General features: G+C 46.8%; 1 protein-coding gene across 1 annotated transcript; it reads right to left on the reverse strand.

Moving 5' to 3' along the window:
- Positions 1-2,318: 2,318 nt before the first annotated feature.
- Positions 2,319-18,224, reverse strand: LOC139060462 (uncharacterized). Its single transcript, XM_070539596.1, has 4 exons — positions 18,029-18,224; positions 13,111-13,237; positions 11,702-11,955; positions 2,319-3,125 (listed from the first exon to the last, which is right to left on the reverse strand). Exons 1-4 carry the CDS (start codon positions 18,212-18,214, stop codon positions 2,595-2,597), a joined length of 1,098 nt encoding a protein of 365 aa, XP_070395697.1. The 5' UTR covers positions 18,215-18,224; the 3' UTR covers positions 2,319-2,594.
- Between the last annotated feature and the right edge of the window lie 7,978 nt (positions 18,225-26,202).

The raw sequence follows: 26,202 nt of genomic DNA on the forward strand, positions 1-26,202 counted from the left end.
GCAAATGCTGACATATAAAGGTGTCTAAATTAGATTGTAGAGTTGCCGTTCCTAAACTGCGCAGTGAGCTCCGAGGAACATCGAACTTAAGGGCTCTTAATCAATATTGATGCCACGTGGTTCTTGAACAAGCAACAGAATATAAGTACGCAAGCGAGATTACATTTTGCCCTCAGGGAAATGGGACCACCACTGTGGGGTTCGAGCCCCCAACCTTGGTCGCGCTCAGGGAAACACTATAGCCAGTAAACCACCACGTTTGATTAAGGTGAAAGCAATGCAAATAAACTTGTGATCTGGTGCGAAGTGATGCGTAAATCGTGGCAGGGTCATATCGAGAGCCACTTTTGGTGTTACTGTGCAACGCATCGCGCGTTCTCACCAATGTCTGCATTCTTGAATTAAAGTGCATATCGAAAAAAGGGAACTATAAATACGTGTAAAATGGTCGCGCTACTGTTCAGTTTTCTCCACTTATCGTGACCAAGGTACCTAACCATGGTTACAATCGTTAAGATCATTACCCATTTATATTCTTATGGGCGGATTACTGAAGTTACGTGCCATGCTAGACGATTCAACAATCCAGTCTCTATTTTTGTTCTTTTGATTTTTTTTTCTCACGCGAGTTGCCAGCACTCGTCTGTTAGCTTATGCCATACAGCGTCTACATGTATGCTACATTTAAGGATACTTAAAAACGGCAGCTCAGTTGTGGGCTTGCCAACCTGACGCTGGTGCCGTGCTTGGAATCAACGATGTATTCGATACGAACATCGATGGGTCAATAGTTACGAAGGAATGCAAGTCGACGGAGGCACCAGTTGCGTCGAAATAGAATGTCTTGCCCGCAATCTGAACTAATGACTGCGCGTAGTGGTTGAATGAACGGTTTGTATGAAGCGGAAAAGAATTGGGAGAATATTTCACGGTCACTTTTGCATGGTTGCGGACGATGGAACACATGAAGCGACGATTTAGCCCAGCAAGTTTCTGGGGGCATGACCTAGTGCTTCAGGGGTATTTAGGTGTTGCACTTGTTGCTGGTCAGAATGATGACTGTAGCGAATGAGTGCTTTATGCTCACTATTAAAATGTAGTTGTTCCTATTACCACCTAGAGCCGTTATGAGGTAGACCGTCTAGTAAATACGGTTGGTTGAGGTGTTCGGCATGTTTTTCTGACAGAACCACCCCACAGTGGTAAGTTATCACCCCTCTCCCCTGCTTCAGGAAGTGAATGAATGGGCTGGCAGCAGCGCTGAAACTCTGCTCAAGGAAATAAAAATGTAATGAGAAGAACGAAAATGGGGACAGCACATCGAAGCGGTTATACTATCCTTAATGCGCGTTAATTTACGTGATCTGGATACTCTGAATGTTTGTACTCGGTACACTAGAGCCATTTACAATAGCTGTTTACAATTAAGTACTGCGAACCTCGGTGGCCCAGGCAGGATGGGAATAACATGACTGCAGGAAAACACTCATAGTTCTTTATTAGCGAAGCCTAGGTACCTTTATTTACGTTGCAAAACAACAAGGTTAGTGAATTTAGGCGCTGCCGGGCTATATATGAGACTTGATGCCCCAGCTCTCCTCTTTTATAGCAAGGCATCTTGTAACTTTTCTTTCCTTAATAAAGAGCAAATAAGCAGGCTAGAACGCGCTGGTGGTCAGGACTGCGCCAAATGAAGCCAGCCTCTCTCTCTCAAGACGCAGCTATCAAATATTCTTATATTTAGGCGACTCATTTAAAGTAATGCTTACGAAGCATACAGTGTCGGTAAATATTTTGTAAGACCATAATTATGTTCGCAGCAAACAGAAATATGGCAGCGCCTAAGACGGTATACGTTGTGCAAAAGAGTTTTCATTATTCCAGAAGTACTGTGCAGAACTTTGTTCTAAATGAACCTTGAAGGAGTTTATATAGTATAATTTCATGCTAGGGAGAAATTGGCGCAAGCGCTACGATTGGAATGCAGGAAGTAAAAATGGTAAGACGAAAATAAAGAAATACGCATTTCCAGAGATAGGTTTAAGTGCTTTGCTACTCAGGGGAGTTTGCATTTTTGGTAATTCAAGACTCCCATTGCGCGAGGTGTCACAGCAACATCTTGAAATTTTGCGTCCTACCACGCGGCATTCATATCGTCCGAAACGTACGAAGTCTTGACAGTAAACGAATAGGACTTCCAGTGAGAGGCATGAAAATTTTGCGAAAGAGTGTTTAACTGACCAAGATCAATCTCGGTGCTATATGGTAAATCAATAGCTTTGCCGAAACGAGGAGGTAGAGTGCACAGCCACACTTGCTGAAGAACAAAAGAAGTGCATTCTGTAGAACTTATCGTTAGGTATGCAATTGTCACAGTTACAAGTTTTTACAAAAATGTTTCCAGAGGACCAGGCCCACAAGAATTTCGCAGGAGAGTGCCAAGTTAATAATTTTCCAGCATTCCGGAGACCTATTCATTGAAACGGTGGTGGGGGGGGGGCACCAAAAATGACGAATTTTTGCTGCACTCGGGAGACAGACGACGCCTGAAGTAGGCATATAAGAATCGTAATGCTGATAAATGAACACGAAAGCTACGTCTTAAAAGTGTCCAGGAGGGCAACCACGACTGGACTTTTGAGGCACATCGAAGCTCCAGAAGCTTCGTGCGGTTCGGTGGCGACGAAGACGTTCTCGTCCAGGCTTAGCCCGCACGACGTTCCCACGATCGCGGTGGCACCGGCGAAGATGTTGCACACCGTTTCCATCACGAACGTGCTCAGGTCGTTCTCTTGCAGGACAAGAACCAGGGCGCCCTCGAGGTCGCCGAACGCGCACCGCATGTCTTCCAGGTGTTCGTACATTCGAGGCAGCGCCGTGCGCTCTCTGAATTTGATGGTCGTGGCCCGGACGCTTTCGCCGAAAATCATGGCGCCCCAGTAGGCGTGAGGTAGGAAGCGGCTTCGAGAGGGAGGGCTGAGAACTCTGAGGCACGAGGTCCACAAGACGCAGCTGGCCATCCGGTCCATGCGCTGCGAGCTTTTGAACACTGTCTTGGAGAAGGCGCTGGTGGCGTAAAGAGCGAAGCGTACTGGGCAGGTTTCGGTCGGGTGATGATACGTCGGCTGTCAAAGAAAGATAATAAAGTTGTAAATTACGCAACAGGACTGATGTAATAATCATCATTACTACCTTTGCATATAACCGATTGTGCATGAAGGCACAGCAAGCATACAGGTGAGCTTGGGTTGAAGCACCTGAAGAGAGCACAATTTTAAGAATATTGATGACTCTGCTTGAATAAACATTGGGTATGTCGTAGTATCCTGAGCGCAGTTGTTCTTCCAAGTCCTTAAGTGATTCTGGCAGGCTTTCTGGCATGCTCTCTGGCAGAAGCTGCCTACAATCGTAGTATGTGATACAGGGTATAAAACGTTAGCTGCCAAGACAGCTTTAGGCGGCCTCATTCGAGTTATGACCTTCACGAGGTATAGGATGAGGAAGCAGGGGAAAGGAGGCAAGGACCTCCTTACATGTAAGTATGTATATCCACTCATTAAAGAAATAAACTGAAACTGAGGTTGACGTTTGCATTATCTCTTAGTCTCAATTCTAGAACATGTTGAGGTCTAACGTCACCTAAATCTGTGAAGCCAAGGCCCACAGTAATCGATTGGTCACGAGCCGGTCAACTACAGTAACAGTGCCTGTATTCTTACAGTGACAGTAACTATAGCAAAACGCTCGCACACCCGATTCTTTAAAGCTCGTCACGGTAAGTTTGATTTTCCAGCCTCGCTTGCTTAGGAAGCACCCAGTGAGTGTTCATTGTGATTATATATATATATATATATATATATATTGCCGCTAGGTGTCACGCGCCAGCGCTGAAAAAGAAGTGACTTGAACGCGCGCTCAGCAAGAGGTGGGCGCTGAAGAAGAAGAAGCAGAGGCTGAGGACGCCAGCTTGAGTTTTTGTGTACGCCATCTTGAACAACTGTCTGCCTCGCCGACGCCGGGTACATCTTCAATTGTCATTTCGCGACAAAACTGGTGGAGGTGCGGGGTACGGTTCATCCGATGCCACAAACTCCTCCTGGTAGCAGGAGTACCAGCCCTATACTAGTGGACACCCCTGTTCACCGGGCCAGCAGGAGAATCCGAGGATTACCTCCGGAGTTTGATCACATCTCCGCAACAACATCGACGCCCCCACGGACCAGTATGGAAGGAACATCGACATCTTCATCGACCATTATGCAAGGTACGGCCACAACCGCAACTCAGTACCTGCTCCAGAATCTCAGAGTGCCGAAAGTCTTCCACGGGGATGTCTTCGAGGAAGTTGAAGACTGGTTAGCCCAGTTTGAGCGCGTTGCTGAGATAAACCAATGGAGTGACGTGGCGAAGCTGAGAAACGTGTACTTCAGCTTGGAGGACGGTGCTCGCACTTGATACGAGAACCGAGAAGGGCTCCTGAAATCGTGGCTAGAGTTCCGCCATGCCTTGCTGGAGACATACACAAATCCTGATCGCCGCGAACGAGCCGAACGGGCGCTCCAATCCCGCATTCATCTGCCGAATGAGAGCGTGACGTCATACGTAGAGGATATGACGCGCCTCTTCCGTCGGGTGGACCCTGCCATGTCAGAGGAAAAGAAGCTGCGCCATCTAATGCGGGCAGTTAAAGAACAGCTATTTGCTGGCCTGGTTCGAAGCCCGCCCAAGACCGTGGGTGAATTCTTAACCGAAGCCACCACGATGGAAAAGATGCTGCACCATCGCTCAGCTTTCTATGAAAGGCAAATGAGCGCTGCTTCACCTTCGGACCAGCGCTCAGCTACGTATGACAGACACGCGAATGCTGCTTCACTGACGGACGCGGTTGCCTTTGGAAACCTGGACGTTCTCCGAGACCTTATCCGCTCTGTGGTTCGTGAGGAGCTTCAACGGCTCAGCTGCCCACCTCAGCCCACGCTGGGTTCCATTTCTGCCCTCGTGAGAAGTGAAGTGCAGCAAGCGATCCAAGGTCCCGTCGCAAGCAACAACGCGCCGCCTGTGACAGCACAGTTGCAACGGCCGTCGTATGCGGAGGTTTTGGGGCGAATCCCTGTCCGCGCTCCAACCCATTTCATCCCCGCCACGTCTTACGCCACGTCATACGTCCCGCCGCTCCCATCAGTGCAACCGATCCAACGTATGGAGGATCGGCGCCCGCTCGAAAGGAAATCCGACGTCTGGCGTACCCCGGACAGAAGGCCTCTGTGTTATCATTGTGGAGAAGCCGGTCACGTATACCGCGAATGCCCATACCGCCGCCTTGGACTGCAAGGTTTCGCCGCGAATTCACCAAGGCCAAGATATGGCGAAAGGCCTAGGGCGATTGAAGAGTACTTGAACCAGCAGGGTATACCACTGTTCCCGCGGCGGCAGTCGCGCTCGCCGTCCCCCAGGCGATCTTCCCCAGCTCCTAGAAGCCCTCCAATGGCAGCGCAGGGACGATCGCCAAGCCCTCGCCGGGAAAACTAAGAGCAGCGACCTTCGGGGGCGAGGCCGCTGATAATCGCCCTTACGAAGACCTCCCATCGACGCGAGCACGGTCTGTTCAGCACGATTCAGCGACGACAGCAGCCGAACTCAGTGACAGACTCTCGCTAGACATACCTGTTGTGCTCGACGGCCGCCACGTTAGTGCGTTATTGGATACGGGTGCCGACTACTCGATCTTGTGCGGAAAACTAGCGACGGAACTTAGAAAAGTTATCACGCCTTGGTCTGGAACGCAAATTCCTACTGCTGGCGGGCATACCGTTACACCGCTGGGCATGTGCACGGTCAGAGTACAAATTCGTGGGTCCACGTTTCCAGCCGGCTGCCTTATACTCCGCGATTGTTCTCGGGACCTCATCTTGGGCGTCGACTTTCTGCGCGAGTATGGTGCCGTTATAGACCTCCGGGCACGCACAGTGACTTTTTCGACAGAGAGAGCAGCGAACAGCCGCGACAATTGTCGACGTAACGCGCTTCGGGTTTACGCCGACAGTATAACTTTACCACCACGCGCAAGTGTCCTGGTAGCGGTCGTATGCGATGATCCGCGTGACGGCGAAGCTGTTGCAGAGGGCAATACCTCCCTTATGCTGACTCACGGTGTATGTGCAGCCCGCAGTCTCATTATGCTTCGAGGTGGACATTCTGCGCTCCTCGTGACGAACTCCAGCCGTACTACTATCGCTTTTGCTGAGCCCATAGCAGACGTTGCTGAATGCTTTGCGTCTATGACAAAGAACAACCCAGCTCAGACGCTCAGCAACATCGACATCAATTCAGGCCTTTCGGAGGACAAGCAAAAAGCGCTGCGCGAGTTGCTATTTCGGTTCAAGGAGTGCTTCGCATCTACTTCTAAGGTACACCAGACGCCCATCACGAGACACCGAATAATCACGTATGACGATTCTCGTCCCATACGACAACTGCCCTATCGCGTATCGGCGAAAGAGCGCAACATGATTAATGCACAAGTGAAAGAAATGCTTCACGATGACGTCATGCAACCATCCCAAAGCCCTTGGTCGTCGCCGGTGGTCCTTGTCAAAAAGAAAGACGGAACGCTTAGGTTCTGTGTTGACTATCGAAAGTTGAATAACGTCACAAAAAAAGACGTTTATCCGCTTCCGCGGATCGATGATTCGTTAGATCGGCTGCGGCGAACCAAGTATTTTTCATCAATAGATTTGAAGAGTGGATATTGGCAAATCGAAGTTGACGAACGAGATCGCGAAAAAACTGCCTTTGTTACCTCGGATGGACTGTACGAATTTAAAGTACTTCCATTCGGCCTGTGTTCTGCACCGGTCACATTCCAGAGAATGATGGACACTGTTCTTACGGGTCTGAAGTGGCACAGTTGTTTAGTATACTTAGATTACGTCGTCGTGTTTGCGGCGACCTTCGAAGAACATCTGAAGCGTTTAGAGGCGGTACTTGCGGCGCTCCGCTTCGCTAATCTCACACTAAAGCCAGAAAAGTGTCACTTCGGTTACGAAGAGTTGAAGTTTCTCGGTCATGTCGTGAACGCCGACGGTGTCCAGCCTGACCCAGACAAAACATCCGCTGTTGCTGCTTTTCCGACTCCTCGTGACAAGACAGCAGTACGCCGCTTTCTCGGTCTGTGTGCGTACTATCGTCGCTTCATCGCAAATTTCTCCCGGATCGCCGAACCACTCATACGCCTCACGCGAGAAGACACACCCTTCGTTTGGACGGACGAGCAGGACGCAGCTTTCACCGAGTTACGGCAGCGCCTGCAGGAATCACCCGTGCTCGCTCACTTTCACGAGGACGCTGACACCGAGGTGCATACCGACGCAAGCAATATCGGTCTTGGCGCTGTTCTCGTTCAACACCAGGAAGGCATCGAGCGAGTGATCGCTTACGCCAGTCGCACGCTTTCACGTGCCGAAATTAACTACTCCACTTCCGAGAAAGAGTGTCTAGCGGTTGTGTGGACCATCATGAAATTTCGGCCTTATCTCTACGGTCACCCTTTAAAGGTGGCGACAGACCACCATTCCTTGTGTTGGCTAGCCAACCTACGAGACCCGTCCGGGCGACTTGCTCGATGGAGTCTCCGTCTGCAGGAGTTCGATGTTACCATCGTCTACAAATCGGGCCGCAAACACGAAGATGCCGACGCGTTGTCGCGCGCTCCCGTCAAAACTTGCGATAAGGACATGGACGAAGACGGCGCATTCCTTGGGGCCCTCACAGCATCTGACCTGATCACACGACAGCGCGAGGACGCCGATATACGCCCTCTCATCGATCACCTAGAAGGCAAGAATGTTACAATTCCACGACACCTTTCTCGCAGTCTCTCGACCTTCTGCCTCCGACAGGGTGTCCTCTACAAGAAAAACTCGAGTGCCAGCGACAAAGAGTATCTATTGGTCGTACCTGCCACACTCCGTGATGACATTCTCCTAGCCTGCCATGATGAGCCCACGTCTGGACACTTAGGATTTTCCCGCACTCTTGCAAGAGTACGCCAGACGTACTACTGGCGCAGACTTTCTACCACGGTGAAGCGTTACGTGCAAAGCTGCCGTGCGTGTCAACGCAGGAAATCGCCGTCTTTGAAGCCCGGGGGGTTACTGCAACCCATCGCACCACCTAGCGCACCGTTTGATCAGATCGGTATGGATCTTCTGGGACCCTTTCCCTTGTCAGCCAGCGGAAACAAGTGGATTATAGTCGCCACAGACTATCTAACACGCTACGCCGAGACGAAAGCTGTACAACGTGCCACCGCCTACGAAGTTGGCCAGTTCTTTATCGATCAGATAGTCCTAAGACATGGTGCCCCATCACATGTCATCACCGACAGAGGAACTGCCTTTACGGCCCAACTGATTGAGGACATATTCGAGCTGAGCTGCACGCAGCATCGCAAGGCCACTGCCTATCATCCGCAGACCAACGGACTGACGGAACGGCTAAACAAAACCATCGCTGACATGCTGTCTATGTATGTAGGCGTCCACCATAAAACATGGGATCAAGTCCTGCCGTACGTTACATTCGCGTACAACACCGCCTTTCAGGAAACAACACGCTTCACACCGTTCCGTCTTGTCTACGGGCGCGAAGTCCAGACCACGCTAGACGCAATGCTCCCGCACGACACCGACGCATCACTTACTTCCGACGCCGAGCAACTTACTCAACACGCAGAGGAAGCTCGTCAACTCGCGCGCATACACATCACGACGCAGCAGAGTGCAGACGCGCGACGCTACAACCTTCGACATCGGCAAGTCGAGTACCAGCCAGGTGACCAAGTTTGGGTGTGGACTCCAACTCGTCGCCAGGGGTTGTCTGAGAAGCTGCTGAGTAGATACTTTGGACCCTACAAAGTGATACGCCGCGTTAGTGAAGTGAACTATGAGGTCATTCCCGACGGTGTCGCGTCGCCTCGGCGTCGACAGCACCACTCAGAGATAGTGCATGTTGTTCGCCTCATACCGTATTTCGCGCGTTAAGGCGGCGCCCTGATCTCTGACGACTTCCACACTTCCACTTTTTCAGTAAGCATCGTAGTTTCGTAAGCATCGGGTCGATGCTTTTCTTTTGGCGGGGGGATAATGCCGCTAGGTGTCACGCGCCAGCGCTGAAAATGAAGTGACTTGAACGCGCGCTCAGCAAGAGGTGGGCGCTGAAGAAGAAGAAGCAGAGGCTGAGGACGCCAGCTTGAACAACTGTCTGCCTCGCCGACGCCGGGTACATCTTCAATTGTCATTTCGCGACAATATATATATATATATATATATATATATATATATATATATATATATATATATATATATATATATATATATATATATATGAGTGGTGCTACAAGGTAAACAGAACAAGTATTTAATTTCGACAGTTTCGATCGGTGGACCGATCTTCGTCAGGGTTTACAAAAAAATGGCAGTTCGGTCGTGGTAGGGAAGACACCAGACCGGGTATCCGGTCGTTCTTACATACATCAATCCGAGAGGAACAGTTGTGACAGTGATTGATTTTCGGCGCCTTGGCAGATTTACAGCGGCCTTTGGCAGCTATGCAGGGCAAGAGGAAGGCGGAGTCACATGTATCTAGAGCAAGGAGGTGTGTGAGGAGGAAAAAAAGGAAAAAAAGGAAAAAGGAAGAGAGAAAGAAAACGGAAAGAAAAAGGAAAAAGCACTCAGGAGGAGGGAGACGTAAGACGGAGAGGGAGGGGGGCGGGAAGTAGCGGCAGCTAGGTTCCCGTGCACCCGAGACAAGGAGGGAGGAAGCGGTCGCTCCGCAGCTCCAGTGCGTGGGCTGCCGTTGTAGCGGGAGCGGGTGGCGGGGGGCACAATAGAGAAGGGGCCCAGAAGGAAGACAGAAGAGCGGCAACTTGTAGAAAGAAACACAGTGTCACAGTACAAATATACAAGGCACGGCCCGTTCCGGCAGCTTTGTGGTCCAGCTACGGTGCGAAAAAAAAAAATAAAAAAAAATAAAAAAAAATAGTTCCAAAAAAAGAATATATGCATGGGATTCGCAAAGCAAGTGCGCCCATGGGCTTAGATTTAGGGAGTCGAGTTAAATAGCCTCCTTGTGGTCCAATTTTTTAACGTTTAACAGACAACCGACATCAAGTCAGCACGTGCGTATTTCAGGAAGGGCAATAGGTCACTCCGAATGACCACTTCAGTGGCAGGGTCCAGGGAACTGAATTTATTGGTTTTCCACTCGCCCCCTTGAGGCGCATGCGGAGGGGTGAGCAAGCAGTGAATAGCCAGCGTCTCAATTGTAGAGTACATAGAATGTATTCGCGTTTCCCACGCGCTTTCACGGCATATCCCGGAGGCACGTCATCCGCCCCGGACTCTCATTAATTCCTTTAGTGTACGTTCCAAATTTATGGATGAAAAAAGATTCTCTCTGCTCGCGTGCACGGGTGTGTTGGAAACCAGATTGCAAGAGCACAACGCTCACGCGTTCGAAGGAGTGATCTGGCAGCCGAACGTGCCTGGAGAAGGGTAAATTGGGGAGACTTTTCACATGCGCGCGGTGATTGTTAAACCGCAGGCGAAAAGGGGTCTCTGTTTGGCCAATATATTCCTGCTTACACACCTCGCATCGAATTTTGTACACGACGTTACTGGAATCACAGTCAAGATTTTCGGTAATTTTATATACGAAGGGCGAGTTCGATGCTTCAGCCGTGTCTGCTGTTGTCATGTGACGGCATACCTTGCAACGAGGTTTCCCACACGGTCGACAGCCCTTGGGCGTGTTTGACTTCTGTGTCCTCGCCCTGACTAACAAATCCCTTAAATTTTTGTTTCTTCTATACACAACCCGAGGCGGCTGCTTGAAGATAGTAGCGAGTCGGATGCTCTGTTTCATGATATTAAAATGGCGGGTGAGAATGGCATTGACCCGCGGAGCACCGGCGGTGTATGTGAGGACCAAGTTTGGATCTGATTGTGTATTAGTATTGCTAACCTTTTCTCCCATTATCTGTGCTCGATCTAAGTTGCGGGCGCGTTCAATGGCATCGTCTACAATTTTCGGAGGATATTTTTGGCGTATGAGAGCAGATTTCAGTTCCTCCGCGTGTCGCTCAAATTGCGCAGATTCGGAACAGACTCTTCTGTATCTGTGGGCCTGGGAGTAGGGAATGCCTGTTTTGCAGTGATGGGGGTGGCTACTATAAAAATGCAGATATTGCTATATATATATATATATATATATATATATATATATATATATATATATATATATATATATATATATACATATATATATATATATATATATGTACTCAACAGCATGTCTTTCATGGAAACGTACTGTTTTTGGTTAGTATTTGACCTCATAATCTGAAATAACGTGCACCAGCTTTTTGAGTTGATGATTTCACAAATCCTTAGAATATGTTTACGATTGGTAGGATTAAAACTTCCCTATGAATGCGCTGTTAGCTGGTTTCATGACATTACCTGGGATCGCTGTGATAGCTTTGTTTTTCGCCACATGGAAAGTCCGCTTTTTCACTGTCACGCCGAGCGTTCCAATGTTAGCACCGCACTGTATTCCTGAGCGACTTCCGCTATGTATGGACCAAGCGGCTTATCTAATTCCCTCCCCTCTCGCGTGTCGATCTGCGTTCTCGCTTGCTAACCTCGAAGCAGTCCGGTCGCATCGTTCTCCTGAGCCGGTTGAACAGAGCTGCCTTGGCAGCTGGACGCCTGCAGGCGACAAACGGTGACCACTCGCACTCAATTATGGCACCGGGCGCTTCGTACAGGACGAGGAGGCACAGGCAGGCCGCCTGGCGCTCCTCGAGTCCGTGCTGCTGAACCCAGATGGGACATCGCACGTCGATGCGGACGACGCTAACTTCATCGGGAAAACTGGAACTCAGGCTGCTGGTATCTATGGAGTGAAATTGCGATTACTATAATATGAGATAAAGATAAAAAATCAGGGTTATCACGGTGGATCCTCGACAACTTCTCATTAGTCGCCAGAAAAACTGCCACGTCATTTGATCAGCCGTTTCTTCAGGGTCCCTCTATGGTAGTTATTGTCAGCGTGCTTCAACTGTCCTTTCCTATACTGCTGCGGTGAGCGACAACTGATTGTATCTGTTATCTGGAACAAGCAAGAATGTATGTCTTCACTAATGCGTGCTCTAGAGCGTATTAGCTAGCTTCTACTTAGATAATTAGTAAAATGCTAATTCTCTACAGTAGGTGCAAGCCTTTTAATATGAAGGCGCTGTGTTCCACTGCGTCTTGAGTTATATTGCTTGTTTGCCGAGGATATGATAACTTAGTGCCCCCATTCTCGTCGTTCAATTGCTTTTGTAGTATGTTCACAACTCTTAACAAACATGCGTGATTTCGCACAGGTTTTTCCGTTTCAGCTCCTCTTATAGATATATACCGGACTTTGTTACATGGCGACAGGATTAGTGCCAAACAGGCGTGCTGCTTTACCTGCAAGTAAAGATATTTCAGTAAATATAATCTGCATAGGGTGGTATTGTTCACATCAAGCCCAGAACAAGTGCAGTGCTTGACCTAATTAAAACATCGCTAGTGATCATGCTTAGGTTCAAAATAGATTGTGCACGTTGCGTTCTGGTGCTCCCTTGGTCAAAAAACTGTTTCACAGAAAAGTATTCAGGTAAAACTCAAGAAACATAGTCATCACCTCTATTAGAGGACCACAATCGCCACTTCTGCAAAGGCATGACTCCATCTGTTACGTTGTTCTTTTCCTTTGGGATAACATTTGTGAACCTAAATAGTTTTACCATATTGTGCCGCTAAAAGCTTCACCTTATGAAGTGACTTGTCAAAATGACGATGGGTACCAAATTGTAACTTGTAATTTTATGGGGGAGAAAAAACGTGCTAATCGCAGTAATCGTCTGTTACCGGGCAGCCAGCTGGTAAATTACACAAGCGAAAGCTACAAACTCTAATGTACTTGGTAATATGCTGAACTAACGACGTTTCGTACAGAGCCATAGCCTACTTAGCTGTGGTGCTTAGCAGGATCTTTGCAAATGTTTACACTCACCATAACGTGTGCCTGAGCAGAAAGCTATCGCTAGCGCGGGACTTCGAGATGCTCTCTCTGCAATACGGAGGCGGGCCCGTAGCTCAGTAGTGAACGCCTTGCTCACAACGGGAGGGTCAATTTTGTCCTGCAACAAAGAAGAAAGAAATGTAGTTATTCTAGCGACATATCCACTTCAAGAAAACTGCTTCTTGGCCTAGTTGGTATATGCTGTAAAAAATCCGCAATGGCGCCCTAAAGACGAGTCATCACTTGCGACATAAAACGCGTAGACAGCTATACGAAGTAAGGATAGTACCTTAATCGGCCGTATGAACTTACAAATATTTACTCACGATTTAAATTAAAAATTATGGTGTCAGCACGCGCAGGCAAAGATAAACACATCACACTCCATGACGGCGGACACTCCCTGTCAAAACGCTGGCGTGAGGCAGCGCGGCAGCAACAGCGAGCGAAGTGACCTCCATGGCGGTGTATCACTTCTACGCAAAGTCAGCGGCGAGAACGCAGCACGCACAAAGGTACGAGCTGCCGTTGCACCTAGCCTCAGCCACCGACGCAGATGGCTTTCAAAATAAGCCGCGCGCTGCCGCGCAACGCGCAGTTGCTGTCTGAGTGCAATGCCCCCCCCCCCCCCCACCCCTCGGGGGGTCTTTCGCGGTACGGAAGACGGCGCATTCATTGCCTGCTTTCCTCCCTTGCACTCGCGAGACTCAGTCGTAATCATCGGCTCCCCTTGCGCCCTTTCCCTCGCACCTACAGTATGCGGCTCATGGCCACGATGCCATCGACCTTGGACCTTATACGGAACATCCCGGCGACGGCAAAATCCGTCTGGGCTGTCCCTATATTTGCTTTTGCAATAATATGTATTGGTCGCAAATAAGACTCCCGCAAGAAGGAAAACATTGTCGAAGATACGGGTGTCACTTCAGAGTGGTCTATTTAGGGTGCAGACCCACGAATAGTGTCCATAAATACACGCACATACAGACTAATCCCAATACGTGACGCCACGAAGCGGTCGAACAACGTCGTCGTCAATTGATATAACAGAAGTGATGTATCGCCGTTGCCGCTAGAGTTGATCTTTTTTATGTGGTCGGCGTCCCTTAGCTTACGTGCAGTCTCATTCTTGCTTCTGCGAAAAATATTTATCTCACAGAGGCGAGGTTCCTGCATAGAGGACATGCAGTGTGCTGGAAAGTGCTCGAGGATGTTTGTTCTTAAAGTTTGTATCGTGTTCTTTGGCTGTTCCCTTTAAACATTTGCACAAAGCGGTGATCATGCCGCTGCATTTATACTTTAATTTATACATACACACTGCATTTACGGAGATACATAAAGCTGCGTTATATAATGTTTAACAGCTGTATAAGCTCCATAAAACTCATACAGCTGTATAGACGTTTACGCATGTAGCCTGTCGACAGTTTGCGCTTACGTCATCGTGGCCGCCACCTTGGAGTACTAGCAGGTCGGAAAGCGGCACAGACAAGAAAGTAGACAGCATGACAGCATGACAGACGCGCCTTGCGCCTTGTAACAAAGCGATAACCGTGATTATCTAGAGAAAGACAGCCATTATCAGAAAGCAAGACAAAGTGCGCGTGATAATACAGTGCACTGACATGATCGTAGTTACCATGTTAGGGACTAGCTAAGTGAGAACTGCGTCCGCGACATTACGTGAAAGATATGATAGAATATTTATTTGGAGCGGTAAACACAGCAGTAAAAGTAGTATGGGTAGGAATTGGCGCTAACCACAGTGCCATGGCAATTATTTCTGCCCATATTTGTTCTCTCTGTTGTTTTTCTGCTGTTTACCATTACATATACTCCAAGCAAAACAACCAAGTGTCACCCATGGGTTAATTTCCTACTGGATGCAAGCGTCATTGCTACAGATGACTACGAAGCATAAATCTATTTCACAGAATGTACACATCGTACTCTTTTCTGTGACTGCGATAGAAAACGGCGTAGTATGCCTGCAGGCTTCATGTTTAATATATTTGTTAAAAACCACATAAATAAGAAAACACTGTGAGTAAGAAAACAGAACCTAGCACCATACAGGGCAACCTGTTCGAGATTCGTCCATGAAATCGTGAAATGGCAATAGTTCTGGTCGCAGGAGAAAAAGACTGGAATGGTCAATGGCATAAAATGACCGCGTACATTTTTCGTTGCAAAGAGCACAAGAGCACTATGCAGATATGTTATTCCCTCACAGCCAAAGCTCACCTGCTACAGTAGATTTACTGCTATGTCAAAAAGAATCGAGCATTGCCTTCGGTGGATCACTCGACTAGGTATATCGTTCTAATATCGTTGTTTACATTGATTAAAATTAACCGCTTATTAGAAATACCATGGACAGATACGGAACTTTTGTCTCGTTTTTTGAGGACACCGTATTGACCGCAGCAACTGCGATATACAGATGACGTTTTTTTTTTGTCGAGAGCTCCGTATAATGTATTTTATGTTTGTGAAAAATTGCGGGTGTTACTCATTTACATAATTTCATCTTTCTCCACTCTCCTGTCTTAACGAACTTGGCAAACAAAAGTAAAGAATACATCTGCAGTGTGTTTCTTTTTTGTTTGATTTGAGTAAAGTGAAGCGCTAAAGGCGAGCAATGTCAAGACGAGCGCTACTGAAAACTGTTTACATGAATTGGAAAAGTTTCGCTGCAATACGACAATGTACGCATGCACCCAAGACACCCTGAAATGAGCAACAGAAAAAGCAGGCGCAAAGGAACAAGGTGATATGGCGAACATTGCATACAGCGCATGCACAATCTCTTCATGAAGCATGATAATTGGAAAACATGTACATGCTGTGAACTGCACACAACTAGCACAAGAGGCATAAAACCCAAAACAAAATGAACCAGCGTAGATGTAGGTACCCATGCATCGCGCTTTCTTTAATTGATTAAGGGGGAAAGTGCTTCTTTGTAAAAGTGCTGTCGCAGCCTGTTGTTCAGGCACCGGCCAGTCTGTCCTAAACAAACACGACGACAGGTTAAAAGCATTCCGCGCATGACAGAAATATTACTCATAGGACATACTCATACTCTTGTTTCGTCATACAGTATTTCCTTACTTGACTTTCCGTGACGCGTTTCCACAGCTGTGCCAACTTTCATGGCGCAGAAAACGCAAAACCACCTCATGCTTCCATACGACTTAAGTTGTGCGAAAATGTATGCACACATGACGCAACCTCGAACGAGCGGCTCTTCTGCCGGGTACCTACAAGGTCTACTGCAGGCTCGAAGGAGCGGATGTGGGAAACCTGCTGGATGAAATGGGCCTGCTGCTGCTCAAACGGGAAGTTCAGCGAGAAGGAACACTTGCTAAAAACTTCTACCACCGACATAGCCACCAATGTTAAGCGTGTTGATGCGTCTAAAATAAGATTACTAAAAAATGTCTATGTATCTATATCTACATGTACTAAGCATAGTCCAGTTGCGTCAGGCTGACGTTCCAGTTGGCGGCCAAAGCTGGCCAACACAAATTCACAGAGGACTGGAGCTATGCAAAAACCTATACAGATGCCTTGCTTCCGAATGTGCACGTAGTTTACCAAAAAAATGAAAGTGGCGCCAAGGTAGAATCTCAGGAGCTCTAGGAACCGTTCTTTGGGCACGCCGCATTTATTTTGAAAGGCAACCGTGTCAGAATTGTCAATGAGTTCACTCACACCTGGGAACAGCTCGTCGTGTGGGACTGAGTAAAAGAATTCCGCGATGTCGATAGACATACCGCAGTTCGCTTCTCTGATGCCTGACTGCAGGACGTCTGTCACACATTCGGAGCTCCTGACCTTGAAGGGATGCTCTGGTGACAGCTCGTTCAGATGCTTTAGCAGCTAGCTGCCCACGACACCCGGCCAGCTCCCCTCCTCGGAGACAATGCTTCTCAAGACGCACAGTTTTTTGTGTGTTTTCGGCGTGAAAAACAGTTTTATAGCACCTCATTTAATGGCCTTCACTTGCTGCGGCAGCACAGAGATTCATTTTATCAAGCAAAATTTGTGCAGCCGATTTGGCCTTGCTTGACTTCAGCTTCATGGGCACAAACTTCTTTTCGACGACTTCTGCAGCTTTCTTACGAAAGAAGACATTGGGCAGAACTGGTCAGTGCCTGAGCGATAGGCTGCGACAGACTTCAGGTCTTGGAAATCAGTAGGAGCATAAAATCTTGCTATATAGACTGCAAAATTTGCCCTTCATATCCAGGTTGAAGAACGCGGAAGTTGTAGGCGGTGGAAAAAATGAATTGGAACGTGTGCTTTTGGAAGGGATGTCCTTAAAAAATTCTGGATCTGATATCTGCGTTAGTGTGGCTTCGGTGGTCCTTTTAAACTAAAACAAATAAAAGCGCGCTTCATGTGTAGGTATACCACTAAGCTGGTTCATTCACCTCTGTTTTGTTTGTTGCGCCTCTAGTGCCAGTTATGGGCAATTGAGACAGCGGACATGCTTCCCAGTTACGATGTTTCGTGAAGACATCTTACGCGAATTGAATGCAATTTTTTACTGTATTGCCTTTTTTCTTGCGCCTGCTCTTTTCATTGCTCGATCTGGGGTGTCTTGGGCGCAAGTGCTCGTTGTACTGATGCAGCGAAATTTATCCGACATACGTTCACATTTGTCAGCAGCGCTTGTCCTGGCTGTCTCGCCTAACTTTTCCCTTCTTGTGCGCTTCACCGTACTCAAATATGCAACAACAACTGGCCCAAAATTATACTCTTCTGCGCGTTTCCTTGTTTCGCAACTTCATGAATTTGCAAAACAACCTCATTTGAACTGCGTACGTTAGTAATTTTTTTTCCCTATGCAAACGCGTTCCTCACTTTCACGTGAGCACGTAGTATAGTGAAAAGGCTTTACCTCGCAGAGTAGGAAGAACCGAAGCCTCTTGCTGAGTAGTGGTAGGGCGAGCTCTTCCCACAGCGGATCATATCGTGCACAGTTGAAGAGGTCTTCCACCGACAAACACAAAAGAATTTCGCGCGCAACCGTGCTACACAGCAGGGCTGCTTCGGCCGTGGTCCCCATGCCCCCTTCTTCCTTCATCCTCCACCTCTTCGGCCATACGGGCGTGAACATGATGATGATGGTGCTCCGCTTTTATGATACCGATTAAGGTGGATAGGTCAAAAATGCGGCAGCATATCATCACGGAAAAGAAGGGCGACGTGGTTGCTAATTTCGTTGTGTGTTGTTTTTCACTCGCTTGCATGGTTCTTCGCCGATCTCGCACGTGGTTCTACGTGCAACTTCGTTTGGTCTTGTTGACTTTTCTTCTGTTGCTATTTTGGTCTCCTATTTAGGCTACGTTTTCGGCCCGCATTGCACCATTTCTTACCAACCTTCATCCGCAGCGGGTGTGCGCCATTGCTTAGTTGCACAAGAGCTGCAGAAAACATTGCGCCGTATCGGTTTGCCTCGTTTCATTCCTCATATACGATGTCTTGGAACCACTTCTATGAGAACTTGTTGCAGGGAGGCCTGCGCCGAAGTTGAGATTTCTTTAAAAATTCATGACAACTTCCTTTTCGAATTCCTAAACGTTACGTCGTTCCATTATTTGATGTTTTCAAAGAAATAAACGTTATGTTAATAGTTCTCATGTTTTTTTAGACTTCACTAATAGCGTTTTAACCAGACTCCAATTCGACACCAGTGCCCCATAGAGGGTGTTAGCTAGTTCAGCAACTGCTCCACTTATAACAAGGAGTGAAAGAGGGGGAAAATATGGATGCCGCGCGATGTCGAATCAGCGTTTTACGGTACGTTCACACTGAGGAATCCGGCGTCTACAGCGAATGGAATTCTCCTGCCGCCTAAAATCGCGTAGTTCACACTGCTTGCGGACCGCGCCGCGGAAAGACATACAGCGCCATCTGCCCCATAAAGTGCTAACCTCCAATCAAGCGCGGGATATCCCGGATGTTCGCGCGGCTCGAAATTGCGCAGTTGTCTCCGCTCGCGTCGAGTTCGTGTGTTTATGTTGCGCGTCTCCACCATTGCTTGGAAAGACTATGATGAACCCCGAGCAAGAAGAGGCAGTACTGCTCGGCCTGTTGGCAAGCACCTTTCTGGCGATTCATGGCGCGCAGAAGCATTCGCCGAAGAGACGGCGGCAGTGGCGTTGGTGGGTTCGCCCAGCTCTGCAAGAGCGCGAACAGCTTGGTCACGCCTCGCCACGCATTTCGGATCTGGATGTCGCGGCGGACTTTGATAACTGCGACGACTGCGACATGACGTGAGACTTTGGATCTTTGGAAGTTCTGTTTCGCGCTCCCCGATTGGTCAGCGCCGCGCGGCGGCGAGGCAATCCAGCGGCAGCTGCCGCAAAAATCGGTACGGCAGCGATCGGCGCGGAAGGGGCTATTCCGGCGGATCTCGCCGCCGCCGAACTGGGTTCCGCCGAACTGGGCGCCGCTCCAGACGCCGAATGTCTCAGTGTGAACGAGGCATAATTTTCTAACGGAAACAAAACTGATCCTCTGCTAATTTTTGAACTTTTACTCTGCCTATCTTATCGCCATTCGTTTCAGTGCAACTGTTTCTTCAGATGCTTTATTAACAATGTCTTTATTCTCTCCTTGATCATAACCTTTTTTAATAATTTTCCTTGAGTTATTCTACCTCCTAGCTCGCATATTATTCTTACTTTTCCGGTATTTCCTGTTGTTTTTCCTTTTAATTTGCGTTTCCCCTCTTCAAATAAGAATTATCTTAGGCTACTTCCTGCCGCCCTGATTTTTTGTCCAACCCCTTAAGTGGATCAACGCCTTTCCCGGTTTAAGCGCATCTTTCATAGGTGTCGCGACCATTTGCAAGTATGAAGCACGAGACCAAGTTGGACACATTTTCACCGGCAAATGCCTCGCTCAACAAAAACTTGTGACGCTCGCATATGCGGATCACACGCATGAGGTTGAAGGAGTTATGACAGTGAAAGGAGGCGGTTGTCCGACAACAGTCTGACTACGACGGCATGGCGGCATTAGGATGACGACACTCACATTACGGCTGTAGAGTGTGTACGATAGCATCACATCGGTGACGTGAGGATGACTCTATGACGACGAGCTACGACGACGCTGGCGGGACGATGACGAGATGACGACAACTTTATGACGACATTAGAATGCCTACGACAGAATGACGACCACGGAGCGACCCCGAGGCGGGGCAGCGACGCAATGACGGCGATGGTATGAGAATGATCACGTAACGACAATGTGTCGTCGACGCTGGAATGAGGACGATGGTATGATGACGATGACGACGGGGAAATGACGGCACGACGACAATGGGATGCCAACGGGGGGTATGACGGCGAATGTATGAAGACTACGGCGTGACAAAGATGGTATGACGGCAATAAGATGACAACGACGCAATTAAGCCGTTAACACGATGACGACGAAATAACGATGACGGGATGATTACGGCGGTGTGATGACGCGGGTATGAGGACAACGAAATGAAAACGACTGCGTGGTTACGACGGCGTGACGATGACTCCATATTGAAGATGGGTTGACGTTGAATTAGTTACTATGAGGTAGCGATGAGAGACGACGACAGAGAATGACAACGCAATGACAACGACAGAGCGACTATGGCTATTGCAACGCAAAAAATTATCACACTCGAATAAGCGCGATTCAATGGTGACGGTATGACGACGACGGCACGATGAGGACGCCGTGTTTGCGTTAGAGCTCACGTCCACGCATGCGTAGACCAACACAATGCGGGCATGGACCGGTTGAACGTGTTCAAGCTGAATAAAATAACACCGCACGTGACTATACGAAAGGGAAAGCTCAACTATACTCACAACCAAATTGTGTGGCTCACAGGTTCACAACGCAGTATGTACAGGTGTGGGAAAAAAAGAGAAGAAAGGAGAACAATAGTGTGATATACAATGCAGGATACGAGGAAGATACAACCAAAATAAATAAAATTTTCAAACTGGGAAGTATTGTCTATGCGAAAGAAAAATGATTTCTTTCGAGAGAAGCGGCACAGATGGCGCACTTAGGCATGTGGCGCTTTTCCCTTCGTTACAATATATATATATATATATATATATATATATATATATATATATATATATTTATATATGTCACATACACTTTGTTGCCATTAACTCCCTCACTATTTTGTACTCAGTCATCAAGGTCCGAATATATCATCGGGATCAATGCCCCTAATAAATGAACGGAAGTATAGTAATGTGAATACATAGACTGAGTCTGCGAGAGGCGCCTATAAAACGGATTACAAGCTGGTCTTACCAAACTCGTTATGTTGACCTTTCTGCTGATAATTTTCATGGTGTTTCTCTTCAGTATATTGCGCAAAAGTCCACCTAATGTTGAGAGGAAGCTTTAGCTTGAGGTCAACTACAATTTCCCTACTCAAATGCAATGTGATCAGGAGAAGTACTCTAAAAACACAACGGCTAAACAAATGTTATTGAAATTCGTTACATTTAGGAGAGAATGCCGAATTTCACATGTAACCCCCACAACGTAGCAGCATTTTAATTTAGTGTCTCATAGTTTTTTATAATAATTATCAGAAGTTGATAAGCTCAATACAAATAAAGTACTCAGTGAGAAAAACACTAACTCATCCCCATAGCCAGACCTTACGCTACTGTCCTAGGAAGCACAAGTTGGCTACCAGCCAGCTTGATCTACCTTGATACGCAAGGGTTATCGTTCATTCTATCCGTTGCGTATGTCCTCACCGAATCTTGCATTATCAGATTGCATATGCGACACGAATTGTGCAGTAGTTTCTGGACACCACGCGGGCACCAGCGATTACGCTGGAACCTTCGACGAGTGATATATGACAGCGGACACGCTTGAGCCGTTGGTCATATTTGGAGAATCGCCGAAATTGTCTGCCGCTATCATTGTGCTTTGAGTGTAACTTGCTTTTGTGGGCAAAGATTCGGCCAATAAAAAAGTTAGTTAAGCTATTGACAACTTCGCTGCTGTGTTTTTTCACCGTCCCTACTACGTGAAACTGTATTCATCAGTATTCATACAATATATACATCATATACATCATACATCATGCATTATATACATCATCAGTATTCATACAATATATACATCAGTATTCATACAAATAACACTCGCCAGTTGCGACTGCACACGAAAAATAAGGGAACCAAAAAATGTCGCATGTTAGTCACCTCAATACTGTGACGTCATCCCGATACACACTGTGTGTGCCTGTGCCACAGACATGCGCTGAGATAAGCGCTACGCTTTCATTTCCTTCGACCAGTTCTCACACAAGTCATGTGACCATTGTGGCTGTATATATTTCACGATGGTACTTTAAAAAGGATTCATTCTTGATCATGAGACAACGAGCGTCTGTCTGCCTGTCTGACAAATACCGTTAGTTGACCTACTAAATAAGAAAAAAAAACTGCTAATCGCCCCAAGTTTAGCTCACTGAAGTGTGTCCACTCCATTATTAGGCATGAAGGCAGTGCCAATAATACCAACGGCAGGCAGCAAACAAACGCGGTCGCCGAAGTTAAAGGCCGCCTGTTGCTTAGGCCTCTTTTGTACAATGATGACCGTGAAGAGCAGAAGGTTATGATGCTTTCTTAAGGGAAGCCACAAGAGAGAAAAACAAAATCATCAGCCGCTCATAAGCATAAATAACCAATATTTCATAAAAATTGAACATTTAATGTGATTCGCTGATGATATTGCCTTGCTTAGTAACTCATGGGATCAATTGCAATGCATTCTAGAATCACTGACCTAGACAGGCAAAGCAGAAGGGCGGGTTTAAAAATTATTCTGCAGAAAACTGCAGAAAGTAATGGGTAACAGTCTCGGAAGAGAACAGCAGTTCACGATAGGTAGCGAGGCACCGGAAGTGGCAAGGGAATACATCTACTTAGGGCAGGTAGTGACCGCGGATCTGGATCCTGAGACTGAAATAATCAGGAGAACAAAAATGGGCTGGCGTGCGTTTGGCAGGCATTCTCAGATTGTGAACAGCAGGTTGCCATTATCCCTCAAGAGAAAAGTGTATAATAGCTGTGTCTTACCAGTACTCACCTACGGGGCAGAAACCTGGAGGCTTACGAAAAGGGTTCTGCTTAAATTGAAGACGACGCAACGAGATACGGAAAGAAGAATGATGGGTGTAGCGTAAAGGGATAAGAAAAGAGCGGATTGGGTGAGGGAAGAAACGCGAGTTAATGACATCTTAGTTGAAATCAAGAAAAAGAAACGGGCGTGGGCAGGGCATGTAATGAGAAGGGAAGACAACCGATGGTCATTAAGGGTTACGGACTGGATTCCAAGAGAAGAGAAGCCTGGCAGAGGGAGGCAGAAAGTTAGGCGGGCGGATGAGATCAAGAAGTTTGCAGGGACATCATGGTCACAATTGGCACATGACAGGGGTAGTTGGAGAACTATGGGAGAGGCCTTTGCCCTGCAGTGGGCTTAGCCAGGCTGATGACGATGATGAATATGGTTCAAAAATCTGGCGTGCACTGCATGCTACTTTGAGTGGAAAAAATATGTCACCTTCGCACATTAGCTAAAGGGAACTTACAATTTAAAAGTTCAGAAATTTAGTACTGAGGGACTCGTTTCAATGTTACTGTGTGAAATGTAAAAAGCGTATCCAGGAATCTGGTGAACGTTAAATTTTACGTGTATTGTTTTGGTTGAATGAGCATAATTATGATAAAATTTCTTGTTAAATTAAGGAACATTTAACGTCAATTACCCTTTATTCTATTTTACTGATGGTCCCTGCACTGCACTATCCCATGTCACTGTCAAGACAGCTGTGTCGCTTGCAGTGTTGTCAGAGTATTTTGTAGTCAATATACCTGTCCCTTGCGCCATTAAACATCACATATAATAATAATAATAATAATAATAATAATAATAATAATAATAATAATAATAATAATAATAATAATAATAAATATAGTCTGCATCTTTTACGATTTTTGTTCCAAGCGTATGAACCATTTTTTTCTTTTGGAGCACCTCTCTTTACTTGGAGGTCGCATTAGAAATTGTGTGTAAGCTATCACTTTTCATATGGCATACTACCTTTCTGACTGCAAGAGGAAAACCTTGATTAAGCGATTCATAACTGTCATGGAATGATAGCGTGAAGTAATGTACGATTAATTTGGCTGCAGAGTGAAAGCAATGACAATACATTTGAGACGGGAAACGAGGCTAAAACAAGCTCCATTTTGTTTGCTGAATAGCGAGCTATCACATTTAAACTGTTTGCTTTACATATAAGCCAGTGCAGCTCAATGCTGTTAATAGCCAATGAGCTATTATTTTGCTATTCTAATTTAAGTAGTCCTCTGTGTTACCAGTATCAGCTGATAAATATTCCCTGAATTTCAGAGATGGCTTGGAACGACCCAAGGTGAACTAATATGCTATCGCACTTTATCAAAACAGTGGCAGACCGGCTGACAAAACTTCTGCTCAAGCGTAATCCTAGCCTCAATAGTAAATGTGACGTAATTTACACCGTTCATTATATAGAATTTTTACTGTGTTTTCTGGTATATATAAAAATGAGCTATCCTGGAATTTATTGTCTGGGAAGCACTACCTTTTTTAATTAGTTATAGATATCAATCTGAACTCCAGCTTGCCAAATTCAATCAAGAAAGAGAGTTTTATGTTGTGCTTTTTGTCAGTAAGGAAAATGGTCTTTTCCTTTCAAAACTTACAATATCTAATTTGAACTTGACATCAAAGTAATAATGATCAGGTTATTTGTCTTTGTGCTGACGAGTGAGTACTTAGCTTTTTCTAGGAGCACACCACAAAATTTTTGTTCCGTTTTTATACCAAGAATGGATCCCTGTCAACTCAGTCATTATGCTACGGAGCCTCAATTACGTTTCAATTATATAGAAATATTATTAACTAATACCTTAATTTTTTAGTGTTAAAGCTCAAAATATGCGCGAAGTGTAGTGTGGCTTTGAACGTGAAACATACGTCTATTCATGTCCCCAGTACTCGATGTGGCAGTCTCGTGGTGCTGCACATAACTGACGTGCATACACATACTATGACCATGCTGCCAAACCAGAGATCATTCACAGTTGACGGTATAACAGGGGAGAGAGTCCTCGGTAATAAATAAAGGAAATGAAATTTAATAAATTAATGCAGATGAAAGTGGATCAATAAACAACTTGCCGCAGGTGGGGAATGATCCCACAACCTTCGCATGTCGCGTGCGATGCTCCGCCAATAGAGCCTCACACGCGAAATGCGAAGGTTGTGTTATCGTTCCCCACCTGCGGCAAGTTGTCTATTGATCCACATTCATTTGCATTAACTTATCGTTTCTTTATTTCATTTATTAGGCACAAGTAATTTCCCTTATGTTGTCCCCGGTGTCAGTGTTCGTTGGCTTATGATATGACTAAAAAAATCGGGCCCCTCTGTTAATCCCCTTTCTTTTCGATTACAGTAAAAGCTCGTTAATTCGAACCTCAAGGGGAAGCCGCTTCAGTTCGAATTAACGAAAGTTCGAACTAACGAAAGTGAAGGAGGGCAACAGTACACTGCGATTCGGAAGCAGTAGGGCATGTCAGAAATTTGGCGTGTCAGAAAGTGGCACACGCCATCTTCAAGTTGAAGCTCTGGGTCCGACTGTGCCACACCACCGATGTCCACCGAAACGAACGTTAGCCGAGGCTTAACACCATCACAATGAATCGCGACGGCCGATACCTCTTAAGCTGACAACAGAGGTGCACAACCGATGAAGACTGCCGAGACAAAGACGCTGAACATGTGAAGGTGGCGAAGGCCCTGATTCGTTGGCTCTTGATTGCAAGCGCAGCTGCGACGTACTTGATTCGCTGTGTTTTGGAGCTTGCCGTGCCATCTCCGCACATTAGCAGCTGTACAAGATTTACAAAGACTCCGAGACTCGCAACGGGCAAGACGTCTCGGAGGTTACGTAGAACGGAGAAGCGGCAGCCGCCGCTG

This window comes from Dermacentor albipictus, chromosome 5 (genome assembly GCF_038994185.2).
Source record: "Dermacentor albipictus isolate Rhodes 1998 colony chromosome 5, USDA_Dalb.pri_finalv2, whole genome shotgun sequence".
Lineage (NCBI taxonomy): Eukaryota > Metazoa > Arthropoda > Arachnida > Ixodida > Ixodidae > Dermacentor > Dermacentor albipictus.

Bases quoted from the DNA above. Each gene is read 5' to 3' on its own strand.
- LOC139060462 (XM_070539596.1), bottom strand. From the start codon at position 18,214: ATGAAGGAAGAAGGGGGCATGGGGACCACGGCCGAAGCAGCCCTGCTG. The intron at 11,956-13,110 runs GTGAGTGTAAAC...TTCACTCCATAG, and splicing joins CTGCTCAGGCACACGTTATG to ATACCAGCAGCCTGAGTTCC. The intron at 3,126-11,701 runs GTTAGCAAGCGA...TTTCTTTGACAG, and splicing joins TGCGACCGGACTGCTTCGAG to CCGACGTATCATCACCCGAC.